Raw genomic sequence first — 20,084 nt, 5'->3', positions numbered from 1 at the left:
ATTAAACTACAGAGGGAAAAGACGAATTGACGTTTGGGCCGAAATTAGCATTGAGAAGTGCACCCAGCCAGGACCGTGGTTACGCACACAGCAGGCGTGCCAGGGTTTTGTATTGAGTGACGAATTGGGTGCTGTGAGGAGAACGAGCTGTTACGGGCTGCTCAGAACTACGAAGGTGGTAACTCGGCTGTAATAGCCCAAGAGCAGCTTGGTCAAGGACATCATAGTTTGCGAGCCTGGCCTGTTCTTTTCTAGAAGTAACCACCTCTGCCAAAAAATTACCCAGCAACAGTGTTTGCTTCTCAACCACACAATGGAGCTATGGAAACACCCCTGAAGACGAAAAGAGTCCTCGAGAGGTGAGGACGAGGGATCTCCTTAACTTACACAGATTTAAAGCACAAGAGTTCCCTTAATTGCTATACACGGCCTATATATGTCCCTAGTGCTATACCTAAGACACAAATCCCGTTGCTTGTTTACTTTGAACAAAGACGGTATACACCCCAGAAAGGAAGCCGAGCACCAGGTCAGAGGAAAACTTGTGTACCTAATGAAAGGAACAGTCCGCACCCGGCGACACTGGGGATCGAACAATGCCCCTCCAGCACATAGGGCGGGTGCTCAAGGCACTAGCGGAAAGGCAAGGATAGGCGCAGTGGGGTACAACAAAGTTAACAGCTCTAATACTCAACTTATATGCTTTCAGAGCCCAATGAAGAAATTAGAGTTAAACCACCAGCTGTTCTTGCACGGATCTGATTGTTCGCAATGTCATTGTGTACCCCTGAGCTATACAACTACAGCGAAGTACCTAGGAGCATACTTCGATAGTGCTCTTTCATGGAATGACCACTTATCCCACGTCTGTAAAAAGCTCAGAACCGTCTCCTGTGTGGTTTACAACATTAGGTACTACATGCCGCTTTCAATACGCAAAGTTATTGTAAACGCTCTTCGGTATAGCGCACTGCGGTATGGCATAACGGTTTATAGTGACTGTGCGGTTCGCTGGAAGTATAGGATCAATTCTCTCCTACGATCTTTGTTAAAAAACATTGGCTATGACTTAGGCCTTCACTCTGATGTATTCAATGTATTTTTAGTTACCAGATTTCGATCGCCTTTTGATGAAAACGATTGTCCTGAAACATTTTTGGTGTGATGACTATATGAATCCGTATGTTCCCACACGGTCTCTTCGACCGAAGGAACCTTTTTGTATTCCACGACGGTGCACAAGATACGGAAAGCGAGTAAGAGATTATTACGTTCCCTTTTACTTTAACAGGTTACCTCTAAGTGTTCGCCGGTCAAAAACTAAATATAAACTAAAAAAGATGCTGCGACACACTAATTAGTGGTTTTCGACGTTGTACATGTGCTTTACCACCTGTCAAGGTAAATCATGATTTCACCTTGTAACTGCTGTATTTTTTGAACGGATTTCAGGTATTTTTATGCCATTTTGGTTTCCTGTCTATTTTTATTTTGCCTTTGTACTAATTTGATATTCTGTAATTTTTTAATGTGCGTTTGTGCCTATGGATATGTTTTGCGCGGTTCCGCTGCCTGTCGGGCTCTGCCACTCAAGTCCTATGAGGCTTTTTTTTCGTTTTTTTTTTGTTTTTTGGGAAAGGAAATGGCGCAGTATCTGTCTCATATATCGTTGGACACCTGAACCGCGCCGTAAGGGAAGAGATAAGAGAGGGAGTGAAAGACGAAAGGAAGAAGGTGCCGTAGTGGAGGGCTCCGGAATAATTTCGACCACCTGGGGATTTTTAACGTGCACTGACATCGCACAGCACACGGGCGCCTTAGCGTTTTAAAAACGCAGCCGCCGCGGTCGGGTTCGAACCGGGAATTCCGGCAGGCCGGATTTTCTGTACTTTTTTTAAACATTTGGCGCAATAAAGTACTATTATTTTAAGCGCTTTAAGAGCACAGTATTAAGAAGCTTGCAAGCATAGGGTGGGTGCACCTGGCAAATGACAGGGTTTATTGGAGAGACATGGGAGAGGCCTTTGCACTGCAGTGGGTGTAGTCAGGCTGATGATGATGATGATGACACTTCAAAAGGCACACACATACAGCAAATATCAGAGGGCGATGCGTTTGCCCTTGGATGGATCTAAATTGACAGAAGACCCACATACTGAGCAGCCCCGCGTTATGTGCTGTAGACCAAATGTTTGAGGAGCTTCTTACGTCGTAAAAAAACTCCCATTGCTGTAGGCATTAACGTTTTAGGGGTATTAACGTACAAAGCAAATCAGGCTATAAGGAACGTCGTAGTGGCGACCTCCGGATGATTTTGACGACTCCGCGGCGGCTATCGAAACCGCGTCTTTCGGGTCAGCAAATGAGCACCATGCTGTCAAGATTAGTTCCTCCATCTCGACTACATGCAGACATCGTTAAAGGAACTCTAAACACTCACCCACAAAATTCGCTTTGAGAAACTGTTCAGCGACTAAGCCCCGTCCACTGTGCGTAAGACGTGACGCAAACTTTTAAAGAGCGAGAAAAGCATGTTTTGTGGGGCTGTCGTACTGCATTCAAAGCCTCCCAACGCGAATAGTAACGCTATCTTTCACGTCACTGTCGATACTACTTCCGTCGGAGAGTTTCAGGCGGCACTTAGCGCAAGAGAAGCCGCCCGCCTGGCTCCGTTCTCTCACCAATTTGTTGGCTAAGCAAACAGGCTTCAAGTTAAGCCAAGCCGAGGTTGAGCCAAGCTGTATTATTAGCGAAACGAAATCACCTTTTCACTTTGACACGCGTTTGCGTCAGCGCTGTAGGTGTCGTCAGCCCTTAGTAAAATTTCAACAGTCTGTAATAAACTGTCTGTGGATTGTATAAAAAAATTCTCCAAGGGGCTATCTTCCTGCATTAAATAGGCAGCCCTGGATCAAGACGCGCCTTCTACAAACTATTACAGGACAAACAGCCAGAATAGAACAACCTCATGTCATTGTCCCATTACAATTTCCCAGAACCTGCTACCTCAACACCATCTCATATAAGCAGGAACTAAGCAAAGTGCGCTTTGCTTGCTTAGATTAAACATGGCGACACCTGCCGCCTTTAATCATTGCTCGAAACAGCCCCCTAAAAGGAGAGCGCTTCGGTTCGTGTCTACAAAGTGGAAGCAAAAAGGAAGTCTTCACAGGAAATCGGGCCATTACGCATTTGAAAAGTGCCAGCAATCTCTCGTGTCACCCCACAGAGCTCAGACGCCGTGTCGAGACAATGAAAGAATAGTGCGGGATCATAAGAGGAAAAGAAAGACAAAGACGGTTCGAGTACACGCCGTCGGCGTTATCAGAGAGAAGCGTCTGTGTCACGATGGCGTATCGCAATTTTGGAGCACTGCAGGCACAGAACAATCAGCGCCGTACTCCTCATTCGAGTGCTGAGCTGTCCACTCGAAAGCCCCGGCGATGTTTGCCTTATTCATATTCAGCGTTGCTATCCTGCGCACGTGCTCATACCCAAAACATTGTCGCAGCATGTTACGAGTGCGTTGTATGGAGTGTGAGGATGCGTTATCTTGGGCTGAGAAGAGCGAAGTCTCCATTAACAACCATTCGTGCATACAGGCCGCTGGGAACGAATACATTTCCGCCTCGTGCGCTATGCCACGCTGTAACACTTAACAGTCTTTACACCCAATATAGTAAGTAGCATGGGCTACTTGGTGTCTGATCGTTGATCGCGCAGCCAGTCACGAGACTGCAGACAGGAACGGTATTGCAACTAAAGGTGGGATCACGGACAGTTCTACAATTCACAGATAGACGACTCGTCCAAGAATCTGAAGTGTTTGCGCCTCGGCAATTGGTTCATGGTTTATGGGGGTTTAACGTCCCAAAGCGACTCAGGCTATGAGGGATGGCGTAGTGAAGGGCTCCGGAAATTTCGGCCACCTGTGGTTCTTTAACGTGCACTGACATCGCACAGTACACGGGCCTCTTGAATTTCGCCTCCACCGAAGTTCGACCGCCGCGTCCGGGATCGAACCCGCGTCTTTCGGGCCAGCAGCCGAGCTCCATAACCACTGAGCCACCGCGGTGACCTGCGCCTCGACAATCGTCGGTTCTCAAGTGCCTATCCGGAACTGATGAAAAAATCTCGGTTCGCCCGGGGAGATCTCACAAATGTCGCAAGCGTGATTGCCACTATCCATTCAGCCCGTTATACTTAGTGGTATGGGCAGGGACATTTTATTTTTCGTTCTTTTTATCGTCCCACAATAATTTTTGTCTATGCGACTTTAGTGGCACGGGCAGGGACAATTTATTTTTCGTTCTTTTAATTGCCCCACAATTTTTGTCCATGCAACTAGCCCGTTATACCCAGTGGCACGGGCAGGGACACTTTATTTTTATTTGTTTTTATAGTCGAGAACAATTTTTGTCCATGCAAAGGTAGCATGGGCAGGGACACTATTTTTCAATCTTTTTACAGTCCCACAATGATTTCTGCCCCTGCAACGGGGGCAGGAGATAAGCCAATTATAATTAGTGGTACGGACAGGGAGACTTTATTTTTCATTCTTATTAGAGTCCCACAACAATTTTTGTCCCTACAACGGTATTGAGATCGCCAGCATAAAAGATGACCGAGTTTTTTATCACAACAGGGGCGCACAACACTTCTGCAATCTTATCTGCAACAAAACTACGAATTAAAACTGGGCGTGAATCTCCGGTCAGCTTCTGGTTGATAGACGTCTGCAGTGTGGCCGCCACATGTGAGCTTAGCTTTCGCTGTGTGCTGCAACGCGTCTTTCTTCGGCAGATCTATGCCCAAAACCACTTCAGACAGTTCACCTGAACGTCGCAATACGTGACAATACGCTAAGCTCCAAATTTTGGAGCAATTGTAGCTCAATATTTTATTAGACGGGCGCCGTGGGGCGGCACTCAACTCGCATATGATCAACGAGAATTCTGCGCGTTTGTCCCTGTGTCAAACTCAGCACGTTCTGCACAATTCTTACCCATCCGCAGGTTTCATTTGTATAGTTTTTGTTTTGCTTGACTCCCGCGTTTCCCCTGTATTTTGTTTGTTCTTGTATTCCTCCGCTGTTATAGAGCAACACCTTTTGGTTTTTTGTCAGACCGCGTGACATGCATCGTGTTACTTTTACGACACGAATTCACCGCTGCTTGGTTATCTCCGGCGTGCTGTGTAGTGCCTTGACGGGCGACTTGGACGGTAATAAGAATATGAACAAATTGGTAGGGTTTGAACGTATTTGAACCAAGCAGATGTGCGAAAGCATGTGTTCAGTGTGACTGGATCATGGTTTGCTTTGATGGGTTTTCAGCACGTTTGGCGACGATATTAGACTCAGGTCAAGCTCTGATCGAGGTTACGCTGGTCTGATCTGTTGTCATCGCAGACAGAAGTTTACGCAGACGACGATGTGCAATGCACAGCGCAAGAGTGTGTTGCAGTCTAACACGAGGCGTGATCGGCTGCGGCGATGGCACAGTGATCTCGTGCAGTGACCAGCGAAGCTGATCGGTTCGCGCCGCCGCGGGTTCGACTCCCTGTCGTGGATATGGATGCGATTAACTTAACGTGGCGCCGCTGTTGGTAGCCAAAGGCTGAAGATCCTTGGTCGGCGTTGGTGAGCGTATGACTGCTTTCGCAGCAACAAAGTTCGTGAAGTGCGCTGGCTCGTAGGTATAGAACGGGCCAGCCGGATATTTGGTGTGCATGCACAGTAGCACGTCCCTGTCAAGCCGAAACTTCAATGTTGGGCAGCTGGTACGCGAGATAGGCAACAACACGAGATAACGTGCGACACGACGACAGGCGTGATAACGACCGGCAGGCGTGAGTCACATACCCCCTTCCCCAACTGCACAGCTGGCTCGACGGGAGAGAGGCAGAGAAGGGAGGTGTGCTCGCTGCTCAATTACGTCTAGCACAAAAGCAGAACAGAAGTGGTATCGGTGGGCTATAACGTGTGTTTCGACAAGAAACGGTCGCCCCGTTCAACTCAAGCGGACATCATATGTGCAGGCTTACGGATATCAGTACTGCCGCGGAACGTCTGCGTTAAGTAGCCTCCGCAGCTATTGCCAATTTATAGACAAGAGCTTTCGAATTTTCTAAAGTCAAACATTTTTTTTCCCACAAATCGAGTATTATTCATGTTCTATTTTTTGACAAAGCACTGCTCTTAGCTGCGTGATCCCACGGGAATCCTAAAACTTGCATTCGCTAAGAACCCAATTTAAGAGAGCAGATTGTCGAATTCACAGAATGGCATCACGAGGGAGGGAAGGAGGGGGGGGTGATTACGGCAGTATTAATTTCTTTGTTTCTTGACAATACACATGCACCCCTACATGAAACATTAGGGAAACCGTTTCTCGAACTTTAAATTCCACAGAAAAAGGTGCCTTTCGTTTTTGACCCAGCTGAAAATATTTTGCATGAGGATGCTGCGTTTTTGGTGAGAACCGAAGGGCCTGAACCCCGTATCACCTGCTCGTCTGTTCACCCGATGATAGTTGAACACAGACGACAAGAGAGGCCGCTAAATTTCGATGAACATGCATGCCTCTGCGTCTAGCTATTTGCCATACTTGCAGTGCTTTGAAAATGCACAACATTAAGCGGCACAAAAGATCTAATGCAGCGTTGTATTCAAGGGCTTCGCCAAATTATACCACAGCTGCTACGCCCTGGGTGGGTGAAGCTAAAGCGCTTTCAACGACGTGATTTTGACACGCGACAGTAATACCCCACAAAATGTTGTGTAGGACATCTGCCACCGAGCAGCGTACGATATACTGTATTTTCGCGCGTATTATCTACACCGAATATAGAAGAAAGGGTATAGAAAAACGAGGAAGATAGGTTATACGCCGATTTTGTGCGTGGGGGGAGATGGGTTCAATTTCATGGCAGCGCGCAACTGATCCTGTACCATCCGCAGTTGCCACTGTTAGACTTACTGTTCTGTTGATGAAGCCCTAAAGCGCGAAGGTCAATTCTTAAGGCCATGGTTCTGTTCAAAGGCCCTCAAGAAGTGTCAATGGCAACAAGCTTGATTAATAAACCAGCGACACATTCAATAGCGATGTCGAAGCTTATGACAATGGCGAAAACAGCGATGTCTGAATGTAATCCTGGACTGAGCACTGCAGCACATATCTAAAATAAACTCGCTACAACCGTAAAATATGCATCGTTCGCACACGCATCAATATTTCAAGCCGTACTATTCCTACCGTGAGAGCCCAAAGTACGAGTGCGGGGAATAATGCGTTTGTAATACGGTAGCAGGCTTTTTGCGATCGTGCTGCCTCAGGATCGACAGACTTATATGACGCCTACAGATGATTAATTTCGTTGTCATTCCTACTGCAGAATTTCCCACAGCCGGAGCGCACCAAGTGGAAGCCAGCACCCGAAGGATCACTGCTTTGTATTTTTGCAAACAGTAATTTCCTTCACTTAAACGAGTAACAGGGAGCTCTGAAATGAACAGCTTCCTCGAATACGATTTCTTATCTCCCTTTTATTCTAAGCAAGAGTAAAACAAACTTCATGCAAATCGCACATTCATAAACCAGCTTGATCATCCGAGAAATCTCTGAATACTAATCGCTTTTCCAGCGCCGAGACTATATGCTAGAAACGAGGGGACTGTTATGTGCTTGCGTGTCTTTACGGGCCTTTCGCTATAGCGCCGTTGGGCAAATCGTTCGCCGAGCATAACCACATTAACTACCTCCTCCTACTGGCCGCCACTAGCGCGTAAAGGGATTACGACGCAACAAGGCCAACGTGCCTCTCACTCATTTTTTTGCCCCGCCCCATATTGCGGCGTCAGGGCAATCCGTTTAACGCTCCTTTCGATACGTACGCCAACATACCTTTTAACCCGCGAGCAGACTTAAAACACCTGTCCCAGCATCAACCGCGGTCACTCCACCCTCAGCGCAGACACGCGGCATTTCACGCGCCACACAGCACGGTCCGTCCACGCATTCGAAAGCGACGACGCAGTCTGCTCGAGGCGCCGACAGGTGACGCAAAGCGCCGAAAGCGTTCCACGCATTTTCGGCGCCCACACAGCGAGAGGAAGAGGGAAGCTTGAAAGGGGCAAAGACCAACACCCTCTCAATGCTAAGGCCTCTCCACCGGCCGCGTGACGTCACGCCAAGGGACCGTGCAGGCCCCGCGCTCCGCGATTTCAGCGCGCCGCGCCCGTCTGCACTATTCGGGTACTGCCGTACGTAGCTGCCTTATAAGTGATTCCTTCATTTTCATTTTTGTCGTTGCTGCAGAAAAGAAATTCGCTAGTTTGTGCGCGCCTTAGGCTATCATTTTATCTGCTTTATATATTTTTTTTATTGCAGAACACCTTATTGTCAAGAAAGTTCGAGCTGCTAATACAGTTTTTTATAATAAACAATTTAGCATACGGCCGCCAATTTCGCATTATTGGTCATTATAATAAAAAATTGATTAGTTAATTTCAATTAATCATCTAATTATTAGGTTCTATCACGTACATGATGTCTGCCGTGCGGTAAAATCCATCCGCACAGACCGCACATGCGTCTAGTTGTTAAAGTAGAAGTTCGTGAACATTGAAAAAAAAAACACCGTCTACTGCGCATTGTGTTAGTTTTATTCTGTATTGTGTTTTGCTTAAAGCTTTCACACACAGCAATAATGACACTCACAATAATGTTGCGCTGTTGAGTATTTGTACAGCTAATCTGACCCTTACAATAAAAAACGACGAGACACCAGCAATGAAGTGTGCGCAAAGCATTTTTATTGCTTGGGAATAAAACTTACTTCTTCTTAAGCGTTGCTGCTTTCCGGGCTGCGGCCTTCTGCTGCGCATTGTCTTGTATGGCATCATTTCTTAGTTTGCAAAAGTTGTTTAGAACAACGTTGGTTGCAACGCGTACTACCAAGCGCAGGAGAGTTTGTGCAGTGTGGCCATTTTCACATGTCTCAATGTCGTGTTCGTCCAGGAGGGAAATCGTCTGTGAAATCACGACACCACGTTGATTTCTACAGGAGAGAAAATCTTCCGCGGTTGCTCCAAAAGACAACTTCTCTGCAACTAGTTTAGTCATCAGTACCATGTGAACTGTGCATGGCTGGGGAAACTTCAGCCCTCCTCTCGACAGGTTAGCTATCATGGCAGTATTTTCCGCTTCGATCTCTCGATTTTCAATCACCAATGTGCTGAAGCAAGCAGAACATGAAAGCTTCTTTAAAGCAGCATGAGCAGCGTATCCTGCAATGTAGACAATAGCATCCATGTCAGAGTGGGCGTGTGTAATATCGTCGTCGCTGACAGCCACAGAAAAGTTGCATGGGACAAGATCCTCACTTACGTCTTCAAACTCTGTTTCCTCGCGTGGAAATGTCAAAAGTTTTTGAAGACGAAGCTTCTTCTCACATTCGTAGAGCTGACGCACGGAAATGTGGTACTGTGATCCTGCCAGCTGGCGGTAACGGCCGAACCGGTCTTCTAGCGCATCCGTCTGAAATTTGCCCAGCAGTACGTACTTGAAGTGAAGTTCTTCTAAGCAGTAGCGCGAGAGTTCTACCAGAGAATAGCATGTCAGTCGCAAAGCACTGTGAGTCTCTTTCGTCAGCGAGCCACTGGTGATGTTTATTCTTGCCCAAGCGTCCAACCAGTCCACAACGCCGCTCAGGAAAGCTAACTGTGTGTCATCAACAGACCTTACAGGGTCTTGCATGCTGTCCCTTAGCCTCTGGCCTTTGCAAGGGGTCTTAACATTGACTATTTGCCACCATGTGAGGATAACGTCAATGAAAAGAGCAGTCGACTCAGCTTGAGGAATCTTGAACGCGGAACCATGTGTCCTGAGGGCATTTGAAACAAACTGATTAATGACGTCGAGAGCGAGCTTTACATTTTGCCGCTCCATTGAGGTTGGATTCACGGCTTTTGCGTTCAGTCTGTAAGCAGCCTTCACAAGCGACGTCTTCTCTGAAGAATAAAGCTGCCGCACAGCTGCGAAAGAAGCAGCTTTCATACGAGGAGGCCCTTCGGGCATTGCTCCACTCAAGTCCATTTCAGGGAAATAGAGGCATGTTCCAGGGTTTTTCTGGTTAATCCAATTGTTCCTAATGCACTTCAAGAGATGCACAGGATCGACCACGTAGAAAAGAGGGCGAGCGTTATCGGCTGGATGGGGATAGACAATGCTCACCTGAGGACTTGTAGCAAATAACGACATCATCTTGCGGTTCAGAGCATTGTTGTCCGTTATCACAGCGATAATTTTGAGCCCCATTTTCTCAACATTAATGATTATGTTCTTAGCATGCTCGTGCAAAATTTCTGCGCTCAGTTTGCTCACAGGTAATATGTGAATGACGTCCTTGTTTGCAGAAAGGAGTGATTGTACCATGAACACATGGGCTGTTGTTGCTGGTTCCGTTGAATGAACCGACGATCCTACTATTGTGCCCCCTTTGTAGTCGAAGTATGGTTTTATGTGGATCTCATCGATCATCAGGGTCACTGTCTTCTCGTGGTCTTTCATTGATTTGACTCGTTCTCGGATGTAGGAGAGACAGTGCGGTTGATTTTGCTCCACAAGAGGGTCAGCTTTGTAATTTGAGCAAACACGGCGCAGTGTGGAAGGATGGGGCAGAATGATTCTTGATGCAGCTCTTGTGAAGTGATATGCGTGAGGAGAAATTGAATTCAAAATACTGGCGAATACCAGCAGCTCTGCGCTATACACATGCTGTTTCGCGAGGAGAAGCTCTATCTGCTCAACCAGAAATTTCAGCAAAGAAGACTGTTCTTTCGTCGTATCACTGTCCTCAATGAGGTCTGCAAGCAGTGAACCGACAAACTGCAATACTTTAGTATGTTTCGACTCTTTCGTCACCTCAGGTATATTATGCAAGCCTATCTCGAGTTCTTCTAGCAGCAAGGACAGGCTGGAGGTGTCGCATACTTGAGCTGGCAGAATCCTGCCTGAAGGAAGCGACAGAAGCTTCACTCCATTCAAGAAAACAGAAAGTGACAGATCAGGGAGAACTACCAAGGCGCATTTCACATTAGGTGAAGGATCATTCTCGATGAGAAGGAACCTAACGCACTGCTCATCGACAGAAACGGTCCAGAATTTCGTGTTGCAGATTCCAGGCAACTTAGATTTGAACTCCTCGTAAGATGAAACTTTGTTTCTTTTCTGTTCAAGCTCATTAGACTGAAGTGACTTCCTCATAGCCTCCTGCAAAGCAGCGTTTTCCCTTCTTGCTTTTTTCGTCTCTGGCGATTCACTCCGTCCAGGCGTTGAGGACAAGTATTTTGGGCAGTTTGGAAAAACAGAAGGCGCAGCATCAATCTTCAACTGTAGCCTGTCACGCTTCACCTCTATTATTTTCCCTGTCAGTTCATCTTGGTGTGACAACGTCGTAATGAAGTCGCCTGCGTGGAAGTGCAGTTCACACACCTGCACGAGAAAATGAAGCAAGGCCATTCGCCATGACTCTCCATTGCCTAAAACACTAAGTAAAAAGAGTCTGAATAGTGAACAGCTTTTACATATTTACACAGCTTTTACACAAGCCTTATGCACATCCACAGAACTAAATGCTTCCTGGACAATTCATACATAAGTGTAAGAAGTGATATCATTGCCTACAAAGACAGCATGCCTTTCCGGGAGCGACAGCTCACAACTAAGATAATTACCAGCGCCTATTAAGCAATATTTCAGAGTCTTACCCTCGAATGCTCTGTAGGTGTGAAATCCTTCCGTGGAATGGCTCGCAACCAGGCTTTTCTTCGTACTTCGTCTCTTGGGAAGCAATAAACACGTACTTTGGGACCATTCTGGTAGTTCCCGCGGCACCCGGGAACACAGCACCGGCCCATGTTTCACGAAGTTGCACTCGCTACACGGCAGGCAATCAGTTTCCCATTCGTGCGCTAGCACAGGTACGCACGCCACACAAGAAACGGCCACACGAAACAGACACAGCCGTGCGAGGAGCGAACGGAAATGCACCCAACGCCAGGCTGAAAGACTCAAGCAGCAGCTAGACGCTCACTGCAAGACTGCGTTCGTGTCTGTGCTTGCCCGGGCAAGCGCGAGCACATCGAGGGAGACAACCGAGCGGAGCGGAGCCGCGCTTGGTGAGCAGCCTGACCGGACACTTGGCGTGACGTAGCGCGTGTGGAAAGGAGGGCCTGGAGAGGCCTGAAGAAAGTATTTAGAGGGTGTTGCAAAGACTCGCGTAGTGGCGGTCGCCGCCGGTATCCCGGAAAGTGGAAAACACGCCCGACCGACACAAGCGCGACAGCCGCACAGCAGAGGAAGCCACGGTGCCTTTGGACCGGAGGCGGAGAGAATGCAGCGCCGGGCGTCCGGCGGGGCTTTTCCGGCCAAAGCCCACGACGGCGCGACAACGTGCACGCGGGGGACCGCGACTGGCCGGGGCCACTACTGGCTCGCCGCGGCCGAAGACGGTATCGAGAAGGAGATAGGCGGGGGGTTTTTAAGAGGCGGACGTGGAGGGGGATCGGCGGCCGCGTGGCCCCACGGCGAAAGAATGCGGCTCCTCGCTGCCCTCCCAACCTCCTCCTCTTCTTCACGAAGGGGACAAGCGCGCCCAAGAAAGCAGGCGCGACCACCTGTTTTGGGCGGCCGCGCCCGAGCACAGCGCGCGCGCGCTTTCGACGCGCCGGCCACCACTCACCGTGTCGAACTGTCCGCCGAGCTCGTCGCGTTGCTCGTCCGTCAGGATCAGCGATTGCCGCGTACCCGCCATGCCTTCGCGTCGGGTATGTAATCTCTCCGCTGACAGGGCGCCGGCTCTCGCGCCACGCACACCACACGCCTCCCGACGAAGCCGCCGCCGTCCGTGGCACACACAGACACACCACTCCGCACACGCACGCAGAGTCGGAGCGCACAAGCGAACGCGCACAGGCGCGCCACTCCGAGCGCGGCGCCACCTCACGGCCGTGAATCACTCCGTGACGTAACTTTCACCGGTAGCCTGACGTTCGCGCGGAGAAGGTGACGTCACGCAGCGCGCTCCGCGGATGTCGATGGCCATGCGGTGGTGGGTCTTCGCGCGTTTCGAAACGGGGACGCGAGGAGGGAACGGCGCTCGCGTAGCGTGACCTCTCGCGCGTTGGGGGAAAGATGGCTGTTGGCCAACCGGGTAAGCGATCCTCAGGTGCTCGGCTCTGGATTTAAAAATATATAAACACAACGAGCGCGCCACTTCAAGCGTGAGTCAACTCGCTGCTTTCATTAAAGTGTGTATAAACACCTCGCTTCACAGGTGATTCATCGCTGTACGCGCCTCGTCACAGGGCCGGATGCTTTGCGGGGCGATATAACCGCTCAGGTTATTGCTCGCAGTTATCGAGAATTGTTCGACGTGGCGTTGGCTTCCTCGCTCCATTCAACCTGACACTGCCCCCCGGGAAGCTCCATTCGATTCCTTTTATGTGGATGCACATTGTTATCTTTGCAGCTTGATAAGTACTTGCATTTGTATTCACCGCTTGTGCCACCTCAGGATCATAATCAGGCGATATGACCCTCCAGGTAGGTGTCACTGGTTTTAGAACGGAGCCAGCTATACAGGGTGCGCTTACAAACTTACCGACGTATCACAATGAAAACTGCATGTCTACCAAAGCGACCATAAATATGTGATTTCGCAGCAAGTATATTAAGCACCACACCATTATGACGAGGTGCTGAAATGACAAATTGACATTACGATTGTATGTTGCTCACAGTTTAATGAGTAATGAGCTTGGCAACGTTCGTTGTCCCTTTAAATGAGTCCCCTTGTCGTGCTTAATACTGCATCTTAACTACTTAGAAGAAGCATCCTATCGATTTAGGTAGAACTTGTCAAAGTATTCAGTCAGAGAGCATTGTTTACGTCGTCTACGTTGCATGACCGTTTTTGTTTTCTGAATGACAGCGTGGTTAGTGCATGGTTTCTTGATTTCGTGTCAATGGCTTGTTTTTTGACTTACTGAAAGCACTGGTATTCAGTCATGAAGTTAAATATATAAAATTCCAAGAATACTCACAACATTGGTTTAATAGGTTTTTTGAGGAAAGGAAATGACGCAGTAACTGTCACATATCTCGGTGGACACCCGAATTGCACTGTAAAGGAAGGTATAAAGGAGGGAGTGAAAGAACAAAGTCTTTAAAGTAAGTGTTTTATGGGTTTTGCGCCAATATTACATAAACACCGCTAAGCAGAGAACACCGCTATAGAAAATGGGCTTAGCTGGCTCCGACTCCGGGAAAAATAACAAGCACGAACTTTAGGCGTCAAGTGTGCCATTAGTACCAGGTGGCATCTTTTACCGAACGAAAAATGATCTGGATTCTGTTAACTACGCTGCAAACGAAGGTCTGCTTTAATTTTTCTTATTCGCACGCACATTAGAGTGTAATTTTGTCAGCCCAGATTTATACCGGATATTGATAAAGCGCCTAATCGTGTATTTTAGGTAACGTTACGGCTCGTCTTTTGATGATGATGATGATGACCAAAAAAGCGCCATGGCACAAGGCTTCTGTTCTACTCAAGGTAGGGTCAAATCTCAAGGGTGGGTCAATCTTTTGAATTCCTCTATTGTACTTACTTTAAAGCTCCTCATCCTTTCTTGCCATAATGCGTTTCTAATACGTACAACATTTCTATTGCTCTGAACAATGTTCGACTAGCCATTATGCACTGTTTGTTATAAAATGTTTTCGTCTCCTGTGTTGCCGTTCCTGTTAGACGAGGCTAAAGCGTTTGCAGCAGGGTAGACAGGTGAAAAAATATTGCGAAAGCGTTTCATTAAGTTGAGGCTCCAATGCAAGGTTCGCTTCAGGTGTGATAGTGCTATAGAACAACGCAGGTTCATTGACGCGTTTAACTCCAGGTTTTATTCCAAATCAAGTCGCAATGCCCAAGTCGTATTGGTACAGCCAGTAGCAATTTCGGCTCAATGTGAAACTCCCAGCTATTCCGGTTCCGCCTCAGCTGTCGCAGTCAATCCCCCGGCCCTCGTATGTTCATTCTTGGAGGCCGCCGCCTCTTCGAATGAGACTGCATACAAAGAACAACATGACTCAAGCTGAGATACCCCGAGCTACATTGACACTTGCGCCTGAAAGTATTGCGCCGGGACCCTCTCTCATCTTCACCAATGAATCTCCAAGCCAGAGTTACGCTTGCAGCCTCAATGTGCCGTCTGCGGGCCAATTGACTTTCAAAGGTTTCGAACCGGCCGACGTCCTCCATATCAATACAGCTACGCCGGATAAAAAAAAATTAAATGCTCATTGATGGAATTAACAAGGGCTATCTGTCAGGCGATATCGATTACTCACACAATGTTCAGCGCGTGCGGGATACTAGGGCGCGCTCCCTGCCTCCGTTTCTTCATTTTTTTTTTCACTGTATTTACCTTGCAACACGTATGTACAGAAGCGGGGGACAAAAGCATCTGAGCCCTTAGCAAGTTGCTAGTTTGGGCCCATGCAACGAGTGCACAATATATTACACACAGGCGCCAGAAATAAACAGTTGTGAGACGTGGACACCTTCACATGCATAAAACAGGCTGTACAAAAAAAACAATGAACTGAAAGAAGCATTACCTGATATGTGAGCAGCAAAACAATCGAAAAACTAAAAGAGGTGTTCTGTAAAAATGTTTATAAACACACAAATAGTGTCAAGATAATGGAAGTTATTACGGTATTTTAAATATTTTACACAATTAACAATAAACTGGAATAACCATTATCTGATAGGCGATCAGCAAAGGAAGCAAAAACCAACAGGGAGCGTTCTATAAAAATATATGTGGGACATACTGAACACATTGCATGTGGAAGATGGAGTGATTAATCTTTTAAAGGATATATATATATATATATATATATATATATATATATATATATATATATATATATATATATATATATATATATATATATATATATATATATATATATATATATATATATATATAAAGGTAACAGAGTACTTATAAAATGGGGGAAAATGTATCAGCCTGTAGAGATACAGCGGGGGCTTAGGCAAGGATGTCCTCTGCCTCCTTTGTTGTTCATGTTGTACCTGCAAGGGTTGGAGACCAAGCTAGAGAGGAGCGGACTAGGCTTCAACCTTTCTTTTTTCAAGCAAGGGGAATGGATTAAACAGTCATTACAGGGACTATTATACGCGGATGATATAGCGCTAATGGCTGACAACAAGGAAGACCTGCATAAGTTGTTAGACATATGCAGTACAGAGGGAGATAGATTAGGTTTTAATTTTAGTAAGGAAAAATGTGCAGTCATGATATTTAATGATAAGGGCGGCGAGCATAGAATACAGGAGTTCACGCTAGAAGTAGTGGATGAGCAGAAGTATCTTGGGGTGTGGATAAATAACAGTGCTGAGTATCTGACAGAGCATGAAAAATATGTAATGAATAAAGCTAGTAGGAATGCAGCTGTCGTGAAAAATAGGGAACTGTGGAATTATAATAGGTACGAAGTGGTAAGAGGGATCTGGAAAGGGGTGATGGTTCCTAGCCTGACTTTCGGTATTGCGGTCCTGGGCATGAGACCAGATGTTCAAGCAAGGTTAGAAATCAAACAACGGGGCGTAGGGAGGCTAGCTTTGGGAGCAAATGACAATACACAAAATCAGGGGGTAAAAGGTGATATAGAATGGGCGTCGTTCGAGAGCAGAGAAGCTAGCAGTAAGATAGCATTTGAGGAGCAATTGAGAAAACTGGGGGAAAAGCAGTGGGCTAGGAAAGTTTTCAGGTACCTGTATATAAAGAATGTTTACACGAAATGGAGAAAGGGAGTAGAAAATTGACAAGCAAATATCTGGACAGCAGTAGGGGGGCAAATCAGCAATTATCGGTTAAGAAAAAGGTTAAAAAAACAGAGAGAGCGCTGTGGGAAACAGGGATGCTTACGAAATCAGCACTGGGAACATACAGGATCTTTAAGCAGGAAATTGCCAAAGAAAATATCTATGATAATTGTAGGGGAAGCTCTTTGTGGTTTGAGGCCAGGACGGGAGTTTTGCGGACTAGGACATATAGAGTCGGGCACCACGAGATAGACACGTTGTGTGTTTCATGCGGAGAGGAGGTGGAAACGGCTGAACACTAGATACTTTTCTGTAGAGGGCTTCACCCTACAGTGGAAAGCAGCGGGGCTGATTTATCCAAGGCATTGGGGTTTAAGGACAGTGAAGGGAAAGTATATTTTAAGCGGGTAGAAGCAACCAAGCGAAGGTTATCTGATTGGTGGCTAAAATCAAGACAAGAGTAAAATTTCATAAGTCATGGCTAGGTGGCTTGAACCACCGCTCGATTTGAAAGGTTCAGCCTTATCAATCCATGCATCCATCAATACAAATGCCATGTCGACACATTCTAGTACGCCGAATAAGGTAGCATAATTTATAGCACTGCACTATACATTTCGGCAAGAAACTGAGTTATTTTTGTAAACGAGGTCTTTTGCTGAGCAAGAAAAATTGGGCCTCCTTTTTATCACTACTGGGTCATTTATGACTGCTGTCAACGCCTGCACCATGTAATTTCCACCCCTTACGTAAGACCCCTTTCGGGACCTTTAAAGAAAATAATGTGATGTGAATGTTCCAAACCAGTATATGCTAACAACTGCCTGCTCTATAAGTTGGGAGCGGCCGGCGAGCTTGAAGGCTGGCTCTTCTGCCCACGGACGTCATGGGAATAGGGTACGCGTGGTGAGGTGCGTCGCCCTAATCGGTTGCGAGCGACTGGGAGGAGGATTTTTTAAAATTATTCCTAAATTATAGGGCCTACACAGAGCTTTAAAATTCCACTCGAATACTCAAAAAGATCGCTTCTACAGACCTGTTGCCCTATCATATGTCCATCGAAATCATTTCACGGTCCCTTTAAATTTGAATGACTGTCCATGGACTGCAAGAGGAATCATTTGTAAGGGCGATGGGGAAGGCGATGGGAAAGCATGCAACTCAAGGTTGCATGCTTAAAGGCGCGGTTGAGGTGTCCACCGAGATGCCAAGGTCTGAGAGCTACTGCGCCTTTTACTCAAAAACGTTTTCGTTCTTCAAAACACATGCTTTCGCATTGCTCCAAGTAATCAGACTTAAGTGCCCTCAGATTTTTTTATTTTTTTTACAGTGAATAGGTTTTGTCGGTGGCTCTTAAATACGTCGGCCAATATCTCTGCTTTTAATCAGAATCGTTTCCCACTTTTTATCCGCCGCAGTGGCTATGGCGTTCTACTCCTCAGCCCATACAATCGCAGTATCGAATCCTGGACACGACGGTTGCATTTAAATGCAGGAAAAATACGAAAAAATTCATGTGCTGTCCGGTGCCAGTGCACGTTACCCTTTGAACACGAATTAGCGTCGACGTTAATCACCTCATCTAAAAACATTACAGACATCATACGAGCAGTGGGAGGCCGCCCTGACCAGCAATGGTCTGGAGGACCAGTGTCGCATCATCAGACTGGTCCAGGCATCCGCCCAAGCCACCGGAGCCCTGAACTGAGGAATCTGCCTACCTGACTCGTAGAACACTTCAATGAAATAATAAATGTTTTATCTCTCTCTCTCTCTCTCTCCGTGTACTACTACCACTACTTCTCGCCCTCTTCTTCCTTCGTCTCTAATCTTAAACACGCCATGGCGATGCTGCTAAAGAAAAATGAGCAGAGCCGTACAGACGATTTCGATTATGCGACCCGATGTCAATATGCCATGCCACTGACAAAAATCGTCAGAATCCTTTAAATGCGAAACAGGTTATTGACGCCTCATGGTTCATTTCAACTCGTTTAATTACAATACGCACATCAGCATGTAGCCACAGGTGGGCGCTCATTGAGACGATACGCGGATAAGTATTTTACATGCAGCCTATGGCTGTATAAGAGCAGGTTATCAATGTGCGTACCCTGGTGCCGGGTATTGCGCACATTCCGCAAACGCAAAAACATTTTTTTTTCCTGCGAAATACATCAGCCACAAATGGCTGACACTGTTATTCTTTGTATTGCATTTTTCAATCAGTCGAGAAGGCGTTCTCGAATATTGAAAAAAAATCTACGATCGTAAAGAAAGCCGCCACCAACCATCTAAAGTAATGGATGCTTCCGGTGTCACAAAATGACGCTGTCACGTAGGCCGAGCAGTGCAGGCATGTCACGAAAAAGGACCAGATACCCCCCTCCCCCCAAAAGAACCGAAAATATTTCCATTCTTGAAAAAGAAATAAAAATGAGATCCGCCTTAAGTGGCACGATAGCGTAATGGGTCAGTTTCCATATATGCAGAAGGTCGTTCTCTACATTCATAGATCGTTGGGAATCCTCATACCACTCCTGGTGCAATGGTGCAGCGGTTATTAAGCGATGCGCCACTGCCCTGCGATGGCAGGTGCTCCCAACGGTGGGCCTTGAGTGGCCCAGGCTGCTCTTCCCGAATGACCAATCATTAACTGCTACCTGCCACGGTGGGCAGTGGGCTCACTGTCCGGTGGACAGGTTATGATGACGCGGCAAGGTCACGTGACCTAGACGGCCCACCTGCCTCCTAGGTTGCTCGCTGACGACCACGCAGCTAGCACAGCCATGGCCGTGATTTTTCTCTCACAACGCCGACGCCACATTTTCTGGAGAACGAGGCCTTTAACGCGACCGCGTTAAAAGCAGCGATTCCCACAGACATCCACCCACCATAGATTTTTGTAGTGCGGCATAATGCAACACTGCCCTACTGGTGGCGGACAGTCGCCTACACGAACGCGTCCTTTACAACGGCGCATGTAACTATAGTTTCGTTTTTGCAAGCACGCTTCGATGCCAAGACTAAAGCGTGTTGCGACAGATAGTCTCAGCAATGTCGAAGTGTGTGCCGCATGTATTATGAGCCACTGATTTCAATCTTCCAATTGCTATCTTCTTACAGCATCGCATAAAGGCTTTGCATACTGAAGTAAAAATTAAACG

At 47.0% G+C, this 20,084-nt stretch overlaps 1 protein-coding gene and 1 long non-coding RNA gene across 2 annotated transcripts in view; one reads left to right on the top strand and one right to left on the bottom strand.

The window, feature by feature from the left end:
- Window positions 1–12,981, bottom strand: part of Fim (plastin-2 fimbrin) — a 47,062-nt gene extending 34,081 nt beyond the window's left edge. The window contains exon 1 of the mRNA XM_077643255.1: window positions 12,745–12,981. Within this exon, the coding sequence (XP_077499381.1) occupies window positions 12,745–12,816 (72 nt within the window). The 5' untranslated portion in view covers window positions 12,817–12,981. The remainder of the gene's footprint in view (window positions 1–12,744) is intronic.
- A 499-nt stretch (window positions 12,982–13,480) lies between these two features.
- Window positions 13,481–18,686, top strand: LOC144110403 (uncharacterized). The gene is made up of 2 exons (XR_013309832.1): window positions 13,481–13,607; window positions 18,515–18,686. It is a non-coding gene; the product is annotated as an uncharacterized LOC144110403 (long non-coding RNA).
- The last annotated feature ends 1,398 nt before the right edge of the window (window positions 18,687–20,084 follow it).

This window comes from Amblyomma americanum, chromosome 11 (assembly GCF_052857255.1).
Source record: "Amblyomma americanum isolate KBUSLIRL-KWMA chromosome 11, ASM5285725v1, whole genome shotgun sequence".
In the NCBI taxonomy this organism is placed as follows: Eukaryota; Metazoa; Arthropoda; class Arachnida; order Ixodida; family Ixodidae; genus Amblyomma; species Amblyomma americanum.
The sequence above is the reverse complement of the archived record's forward strand: the minus strand, read 5'-3'. Positions and strand labels throughout refer to the sequence as shown.